This window comes from Helianthus annuus, chromosome 2 (assembly GCF_002127325.2).
Source record: "Helianthus annuus cultivar XRQ/B chromosome 2, HanXRQr2.0-SUNRISE, whole genome shotgun sequence".
In the NCBI taxonomy this organism is placed as follows: Eukaryota; Viridiplantae; Streptophyta; class Magnoliopsida; order Asterales; family Asteraceae; genus Helianthus; species Helianthus annuus.
The window spans coordinates 144229072-144239430 of record NC_035434.2 but is presented as its reverse complement, the minus strand read 5'-3'; the positions used below and the strand labels follow the sequence as shown (position 1 = coordinate 144239430).

The 10359-nt window shown below is 35.8% G+C and overlaps 1 protein-coding gene across 1 annotated transcript; it reads right to left on the bottom strand.

Moving 5' to 3' along the window:
• Window positions 1-7459: 7459 nt before the first annotated feature.
• On the bottom strand, window positions 7460-8062 carry LOC110897299. Its single transcript, XM_022144054.1, has one exon. It carries the CDS (start codon window positions 8060-8062, stop codon window positions 7460-7462), a length of 603 nt encoding a protein of 200 aa, XP_021999746.1.
• Between the last annotated feature and the right edge of the window lie 2297 nt (window positions 8063-10359).

Sequence of the window (10359 nt, the reverse complement as noted above, 5' to 3'; positions counted from 1 at the left end):
TTTTTATATGCAAAAAATGTGGAGTGACTTTTGTGAGAAATAACAAAGAGTAAAATGCAATTTTCCTCCGTGAGGTTGTTTGACCAATTTTGCGACTTACGTCCAAAGGTTTGTTTTTTCGCATCTAGATCCAAAAGGTTTGAAATCTTGCCATTTCCAGCCGGCTCATTAACTCCATCCATTTTCTTCCGTTAACTCAGGGGTATTTCCATCTTTTTTGCTAACTTAAAGGGCAATTCGGTTTTTTCAAGGGTATTTGATCTTTTTACATAATGTGAAAAAGACTGAATTGCCCTTAGAAAAAATGACAGAAATACCTCTTGACAGCGAAAAATAAATGGAGTTAATGAGCCGGATGAAGATGGAAAGATTTCAAACCATGTGAATCCAGATGCAAAAAAACAAACCTTTGGACGAAAGTTGCAAAACTGGCCATACCCCAGGGAGCGAAATGAAGATAAAAGTATTAATTACAACATTATTCTCAACTAATATGTATCATGAAAATTACGGCAATTAGTATGTAGGCAAAGAGAAGGTGGTTGTTCAATAATCGGTGACCTCGCTTACAAGTAGAAGAGTAGTATAATCAAGTATGAGAGTTAAATAATCGCGTACTATCGGGTTATATAACCACGTACCACCAGGTTACATAATTGTATGAAATTATTTTGTTACTTTACAACATTGTTCGGTCCAACATCTATCACAATCATTTGTTTACAGTATTCTAATTATTGTAACTTGAGTTTGAAGGCACATAACATCTTAAACTCTAGCAACCTAATCATGCATTCCAGATATGCAAAATAATCATACTATAAATAATAACTTTACCCTAATATAAAGAACTTTGCAAAAGAAAATTAACCATCAAAGATTACCGTGTCGAATGGCGGGAGCTCGGCTTTGAATTATGTACATAGTGTTTCCAGGATTTCTTCATTTGTTCTTCATTTGTTTTTTTTTACAAATAACTAAATACACGATATAGCTTTTTTTGGAAACGGCTCAACATCACGTCACCGCCACCATTTTTTCCATTCGTTTGTTCGGGTCGTAACACCACGTCATAGGTACCATGTCACCATTGTTCTTCCATTTGTTACATTTTATTTCAATTTTTATACATTTATATTTTGCATCTTCATATCGATCTTTATAGTTTAGTTCTTACGCAAATTCCCCGCCGTAACGCGCGGTGAGGAAATCCTAGTTTTTTTTTTAAATCTATACATTGGTGTGTGATTTTAAATCTATACATTGGTGTGTGCTTAAAAAATAATTAAAAAATATACATTGGTGTGATTTTTTTAAAATCTATACATTGGTGCCATACATACATACATACATACATACATACATACAAGGAGGCGTATGGATCGATCGTAGGAAAAAATAAATAAACATGTTATAAGGGAATTAAGTTGTGTGATTTTCCCGCATTCCTTTTTACACATGGACATATGGGCTAGCTACCCTTCGTCACCCATGTTAATTAATTAACTGAACCAAATGGACTTCAGGTAAATTTGTATGTTATGTTATATATATATATATATATATGTGTGTGTATGTTTTAATTTATGAAAACTTATCTTTTTACTAGAAAGATTTTTGAAAGACTTAGCCTTTGTATCAAATGAAACATGCCATTTTATTTCCCTTTATCCGGCCCATACATACGTTTTGTGTTTTTTCCTTCTTTACGTCAAGTTATCAAGACAACTGGGACGAGATATGAAAGAGTGTTCAAGCGTATTGAAAAGACTATTGTAGAAATAAATATATTGGATTAGATATCATATTTTCATTAAATTGTTAAGCCTTGTAATAATTTTAAAAATTAATGGAATTATGTTTTTGATCTGACTCTGTAAAAGTGACACGTCAGCTCGTTCGAGGTTGGGGTGTTACAATTATTATAGGTAACAAAAGTCCTCAAATCATAGGATTGATTTTTATAGTCCCAAAATTTGTGCGGTTTATCTAAGGATCAAATAAACACAAAGCTATGAGTAGATCTATTTCTTTCCCTTTTTACCATTAAACTTTAGGGGTGTATATATTTGTTATGAGTAGATCTATTTGTCGCAATTTCTCATATTTGTTAACTTTAATCCTCAACACGCAAGATCAATGTGTGATTATGTGTTATATACTTGTACTTGTTTGTTACTCGCTTTGTGTCTCTTGTTTCACATGTGGATCTATTTGTCGCAATTTCTCATATTTGTTAATTTTAATCCTCAACACGCAAGATCAATGTGTGATTATGTGTTATATACTTGTACTTGTTTGTTACTCGCTTTGTGTCTCTTGTTTCACATGTGGATCTCTCTGAGCGAATTATTTACTGAATCGACTGATGCATTCATGAATCAATTTGGTTTTCTAAACAATAAACGCTTAAACAAAGGTGTTTATTATTGTTCAGCACACCTCATATTTTCAACAATAATAAATGATGTTGGTGATACCTAGTTCAACCCATGGCCATGGGGAACCGGTCAGCCAGTGGATCCACATGTGAAACAAGAGACACAAAGCAGGTAACAAACAAGTACAAGTATATAACACATAATCACACATTGATCTTGCGTGTTGAGGATAAAAGTGAACAAATATGAGAAATTGCGACACATGATACACCCCAAAAGTTTAATGGTAAAAAGGGAAAGAAATAGATCTACCCACAGTTTTGCGTTTATTTGATCCTTGGATAAACCGCACGAATTTGGGGACTATAAAAATCAATCATATGATTTGGGGACTTTTTTATAACCTAAAATTACCTATAATAATTGTAACACTCCAACCTAGAATGAGCTGACATGTTACTTAGAGAGTCAGATCAAAAACATAATTCCATTAATTCTTAAAAGTATAACAAGGCTTAACAATTTAATGAAAACATGATATCTAATCCAGTATATTTATTTCTACAATAGTCTTTTCAATACGCTTGAACACTCTTTCATATCTCGTCCCAGTTTTCTTGATAACCTTACGTAAAGAAGGGAAACACAAAACGTACGTATGGATCGGATATAGGGAAATAAAATGGCATGTTTCATTTGATACAAAGGCTAAGTTTTTCAAAAATCTTCTAGTAAAAAGATAAGTTTTCATAAATCAAAACATTCACACACACACATATATATATATAACATAACATACAGATTTACCCAAAGTCCATTTGGTTTAATTAGTTAACATGGGTGACGTAGGGTAGCTAGCCCATATGTCCATGTGTAAAAAGGCATGCGAAGAAATCACACAACCTAGAATCGATCTGTACGCCTCCATACATCTGGGCCGGATAGATGGAAATAAAATGGCATGTTTCGTTTGAGACAAAAGCTAAGTCTTTCAAAAATCTTGCTAGTAAAAAGATAAGTTTTCATAAATTAAAACATATACACACACATATATATAGCAACTTTACACTAATAATTCAGTGATATATCGGTTATATCGAACGAAATATCGGTGATATATCAGTTATGTCGGTCAATATCGGCGATATTATGGTATCGATATTCTATATTCTGACCGATATTTGACACCGACATTTTACTAGGGACCCATATGACCGATATATCACCGATATTAACTGCATAAATGCAAGTGTTGGAATTTAGTATACGTGGACTAATGGGTTATGTACATGTGAATACATAGGTTTTAATATAAAGAGTTAAATGCCATTTTAGTCCCTGTGGTTTGGGCGATTTTGCCAGTTTAGTCCAAAGGTTTCATTTTTCGCCTGTGGGTCCAAAAAGGTTTCAACATTGCCATTTTAATCCACTGGGTTAACTTCATCCATTTTTCTGTTAAAGAGAAGGGCAATTCGATCATTTTATATGTAATTCTGTTAACTAAAAGGGCAATTCAACCATATAAAATGACCGAATTGCCCTTCTCGTTAACAGAAAAATGAATAAAGTTAACCTAGTGCACTAAAGTGGCATCGGTGAAACCTTTTTGGACCCACGTGAGAAAAATGAATTATTTGGACTAAACTGGCAAAATGGCACAAACCACATGGACTAAAAAGGCATTTAACTCTAATATAAATGAGATTAAACAATGTTAACCACGTTACTAACGAGAATGAAATGAAAGTGCAGGTATCTTGATGTTGGACTCACGAAGATTCGACATCGGAATGTAACGATTGAATTCGTAAAGATATCCGGATGGATGAGTATATATAGAGAGGATGTGATGTGGATGTTAATTATATATATGTTTTAATTTATGTAAGAAATCACCAATTACTAATGATGTGGATGTATACGGTGACTGCAGGTTACATGGATCATCATAATCATGGAATGCAAGTGGTTGGAGATCGTGTCAGAACGTGGATTGTACGGGAGTGTGTGGTCATGTAGTTTTGTAAACATATGTTATGTTTTATCTCTTAAATGAGAATGAAGGATATAAGTCTTGTAAAAGGGTCATTTCAAATGGTTTTTAAGCATGTTGGAACGTTTATAAAGAAAGAAATTTTATGATTCGCATTTTTGCTGCGTGTTTTCAGTTAAACAATTTACGGTCTTAAGGTTCGCAAACAAATTTTGCATCATGAACGAAGACCAGGTTTACACTTTAAAGATGGAGAAGAACACTAGACGTCAAAGTATGGCAATAACATCAATACAACTAGAGATTGGTTCCCAAACAAGATCTCAACCTCACAGTCATCACAAAGGTCACCCGACATTACAAGAAGAGGATGGAGTAAGGGCTTAGCACGTAAGCACGACGAGGACGTGTGGATTTAGGTGGGGGATGATGTCACCAACCGCCTAAATTCAAAACAATTTTCACAACTTCAGGAAGTATTTAGGGCCATCTAAGGTTGCCCAGAATATTCCGGAACAACCTACATATTGTTGAAACACCCTTGGAAGGTTCAAGACTAGCATTGAAAGGCCTAAGAATGGTCTAGAAATGGCTACATAAATCTACCCAAAAGATGCAGCCAAGAACACTCTAGAACCTTCTTGAAAACTTCATAAATCAGTCAAGATATTTTGATTTGTAGAAATCTCTAGACTTAAAATGATCTAGAGAAACTACAATTAGTATAAATAGAGATGTTAGGCTTCATTTGCGCTCACCCCACATAACCCACACAAACTCACAACACTAAAGCTTTGTAAAGCCTTATGAAGCATCTTGTACTCTTGTTCATAATGAGCATAAAAGAGTTTGATTATAACTCTAACGCTTCCGCATCACACTACGTGAAACACAACAAAATTTGATGGATATGGCATATTTTAAAGGGAAAAGGACAAAATTTGGGCCCACCGATATTCTCGGCGAGATGCCGATATGAGATTTACAAGATATTGGCGATATATCGGTAATTATCACCGATATTCTCGCCACCGAGATTTCAACCGATATTTCATACCGATATGTTATTCGATGTCCGATAACCGATATATCGGTGAGATATCACCGATATAGCGCCGAGATTGATTGCATAGCCTATTACCTTTCCAGGAAACCCGAACGGATGTACAGCTTCATATACACCATGTAGCACGTTATCTGTGAAATTGGACAGGAACAACACCATGCCGCTGGGAAACCGATGCTCGTGGTAGGGTTCGTAAGGCCATAACTGGTAGACAAAAAAAGTTAAAAACCAAGGAGAACTTTTTTTAGAAAACATATACAAAAGAGATCAATTGACCAAGCGTTTGGCTAGCAAGGACTAGTGCAATTCCGTCCCTGTCAAACGCTAACACAAGAGAACCATGCTCATCTTGTTGAATGTCATTAGTATATTTGTTGCTACTAGTGACTGGCTTCCATATTTGCTTACTAGGCTTCCATATTTGCTTACTAGGCTTCCAGGTTTGCCTACTAGGCTTCGAGGTTCGCCTACTACTCATCTGAAAAGCGTCTGATTAGATGACCCAGAACCGGTCTCAGTTTCTCTTATAACATCGTCATCAGTAGACTGAAATGCTGAAATCAGCTCGTTTGTTCTAGACACTCCAAGTAGACCGAAAGGCCAATAGGAACCAGCAAGAATATGTTGATAAATCAGCTTGTTTGTTTTAGACACTCCAAGTAGACCGAAAGGCAAATAAGAACCGACAAGAATATGTTGATAGGTATCTTCATATAAGGGGTTAGAAGCATGCTTCACACGGAACTCCACCTATATTAGATAATAAATATTAGTAAGCAATAACCAATATCTCAAATATTGGTCATTGACCGATATCCGATATTTCTCCGCATTAACTGCTTAGATCATTCTAGTTAACCTATTAACTTTCCAGGAAACCCGAACGGATGTATAGCTTCATATACACCATGTAACACTTTATCTGTGAAATTGGACAGGAACAACACCATGCCGCTGGGAAACCGGTGCTCGTGGTAGGGTTCGTAAGGTGGTAAATCTGGTAGAAAAAAAGTTAAAAACCAAGGAGAACTTTTTTTAGAAAACATATACAAAAGAGATCAATTGACCAAGCGTTTGGCTAGCAAGGACTAGTGCAATTCCGCCGTGGTCAAACGCTAACACAAGAGAACCAAGCTCATCTTGTTGAATGTCATTGGTATATTTGTTGCTACTAGTGACTGGCTTCCATATTTGCTTACTAGGCTTCCAGGTTTGCCTACTAGTTCGCTTACTACTCATCTATGAGCATACAAGTTTACAATGATCACATTCTAGTCAAATAAATAAACAGAGCTCAATGAAAGATGTAATAACTATTTATTTAGTTGACATTTTCATTTGTGGAAAAATAAAACAGATCCTAAGGAATTTATTTCAATTGCTAATTAAGCATTTCATCAAACAACTTGTAGGCACATAATCAACAAAACAGAGAAACCTAAGAAACATTAGTCTTTATTGTCATCTTGACTGATTACGCCGTTAAACCAAGAAATTTAGCCAGATTACACAAACGAATCGAGAGTAAACCCCTAGGGTTCCGATCGACATTGAAGAAACTACGAATTTTTGCAGAAATCTAGGTTTAAACAAACCAAATTGACAGAGAGAAACCGAATTTCTACGGAGCGAGAAAACCCTAATTCTTCGGAGCCAGAGAACCCTAATTCTTGACAGAGCAAACGTCTTTCAGTTGACTGACAAACTATCCTTTCCCGCTTATATTTGAATGTTAGGGTGTAAGGAATGGTTAAACACCTTAAAGTGGCAAACCAAAAAAAACAACCAATCAGAGTGCGCCACGTCAATCAGTGAAAAGTGTTTAAACTTTGCTGAAAAGTGTTGGCAATGGTTTAAACACTTGCAGAAGTGGTAAACTTTTTTTTGTAAACTAGTATATTTAATATTTAAGTTAATAAATGTAGAATAAACTAATAATAACATTAAATTAAATTAAAAACATTAAAATTACATTAAATTAAAAAACAATAAAATTACATTAACTTGAAATAAGTTAAACTAGTATTCTTCGGAATCGACCAAAAGGTGGGGCAAATCTTGACTTGCGAGATGATTTATGAGATCGTGTTTTAGTCTCCAATGCGTGTCTTCATCCATCAACTCGCCCAACACCGTATCGTCTAGAGCGGGCTCGACTGGAGGATCCCGAATGTACACCGGTGCTATCGCCCTTCCTTCATCTGTCAAAATCATGTTGTGTGAAATAATAAACGTGTACACAACACTCCTAATTTTTTTAACGGATCTTACTCGCATCGGTCGACTCAATACACCCCATTTCGCCTTCAAAACACCAAAAGCCCGTTCGACGTCTTTTCTTGCCGCCTCATGTTGCCTCTTGAATTTCTTTTGGTCTACTTCGTGAGGGTAAGGGATCGACTTCACAAACACGGACCACGAAGGGTAGATTCCATCCACGAGCAAATAACCACGTTTATATAAATGGTTGTTAATGTAAAATGGACATTTTGGCGCGGTTCCATTTCGTTTCGTTAAAAATAACGGAGATTGTTGTAGCACATTGATATCGTTTTGAGAACCCGGTGGACCGGAAAAAGCATGCCAAAACCATAAGTCTTGAGAAGCAACCGCTTCGAGCATAACAGTCGGGTATCAGTGATCTCCTCGCATATATTGGCCTCGATACTCTGTCGGACAAAATCGCCAAACGAAATGGGTGCAATCAAGGCTACCGAACATAACTGGAAGGTGATGTTTTTCCTCATGAGCTTGGTATAAAAGTGCCATGTCGTGGCTTGTCGGTCTATGTAAGAACTCGGGAGCGTATATTTTCCAAATTGTGTCGCAAAAATATTCTAGGCACTCGCGGGAAGTTCTTTCGGCCATATGCAAGTACTCGTCGTTCTCGTCTGGAGTGTTACCAGTTGCGAGCTGTTTAATAGCCGATGTCACCTTTTGCAACGGCGTAAAGCCCTTCCTACTGCGCATCGAGGGCCTCTTTAAACCACGAGTCGTTCTCTTCCACGTCGGCCACAATTTTTAGAAACAAACGTTTCGACATACGGAACCTATGCCGAAAGATATCTTCGTTGTACTTCGGGTCTTCGACAAAATAATCCGCCATGAGTGTCTCATGCCCCTCCTCATGTTGACGTTCAATATATCTCCTTCGGTTAGATGTGCCCATGTCTTGAAGTTCGGATTCCTCGATGAGATTTTGAAAAAAAAAAAAAGAATGCTACTATCGGATGAATCGTCGCTACTCATGGGTGGGAACCATAACGGGAGTTCATCCGCCATTTTTTTTTGTAAATGTTTGGGAAGAATTGGTGGTATTTTTTGGTTTGGTTGGGGTATAAATTTGAAAGTATTGGGTTATGGTTTGGTTTGGTATTTATAGTTTAATTTTTTTAAGAAAAAATATTTTTTTTATTTTAAACGGTATTATAGCCGTTAACTCGCCCCAACGTTCAAAAATTCATCCTTTCCCGAGCGGCATATGGTCCCCGATTCAGCAACCAAACCGCATCGGCAAAGGGTCGGCGGCGGTGTTTGCCGCGCGGCAAAACACTTTGCCAAACCCTTTGCCGCACCCACTCCTTACACCCTTAGCTCACACGTCATTTAACTTTTCAATTCTTTTTTTTTTAATTATTTTTTAAGCACACACCAATGTATAGATTTAAAAAAAAGACCTAGAATTTCCCCATCGCGCGTTGTGGCGGGGAATTTGCGTAAGAACTAAACTATAAAGACCGATATGAAGATGCAAAATATAAATGTATAAAAATTGAAATAAAATGTAACAAATGAAAGAAAAACGGTGACATGGTACCTATGACGTGGTGTTGCGACCCGAACAAACGAACGGAAAAAATGGTGGTGGTGACATGATGTTGAGCCGTTTCCAAAAAAAAAAAAAAAAGCTATATCGTGTATTTAGTTATTTGTAAAAAAAAAACCCAATGAACGAAACTTATAAAAGAAAAATAAAATTATAAAACTATTAGGTTAAAAACGTAATTCATTATAATGTATAGGGCTAATTTGAAACTTAAAAAAAGTAGAAAAAAAAAAGAAAATAAATGTAGCCGCTAAAAGTGTTAAGAACCAAAACCTTAGTGGTGAAAATATAAAACAAAACAAAACAAATGTTGTGAGATGGTTTTAAAAAACTAACAAAAATCGAGGGGGCAAAAGTATAAAAACCAAAACATTAATGGTCAAAATATAAAACAAAACAAAACAAATGTTGTGCGATGGTTTTAAAAAACTAACAAAAGTCGAGGGGGCAAAAGTATAAAAACCAAAACATTAATGGTCAAATAATTAAAAAAACAAAAACAAAAAAGAGGGAATCTTGCCAAAATAAAAAATCTAGATTGATATCAAAAAGAAAAACATCAAAATTCCATGTAGCTAAGGATATAATTAATCAATATATACAATTCACGTATTTCTTAGGAACAGTAAACAATCCCAGCTGTTCCTTTTGGATCTAAAGCTGTGACCTCCTTTCCCATCCGCTCATCCTTCTCTGGCCTTCCACTCTGCTTTTCTCCTTGGCGGGCACCGCCATCGCTGCTTCTCTTTTCGTGTCCGCTCATCCTGTCCGATGACGATAGTTTTCAGTTAAATATGATATTTTGTTCACAATTAAATATGTTTGTTGCATTTTTCTTATATAAATTTGGACTTGAAATGGTTGGATTTGTAGCTGCTTTAACACCAAATCCAAACATTTACATTTTATAAAATAGAAATTTGAAATAGCCTCAAATGTTGATTGAGCCCATGTTTGACTTATGAATGTCAAATACATCATCTTTTAGTTTTAAAATCATCAAACTTTAGGCCCATTTGTGTAGAAATAATTTGTTGGTAAAGGTACACTGTTTTCCTTATTATTAATATCTATTCCTTTGGTTATTTCACAG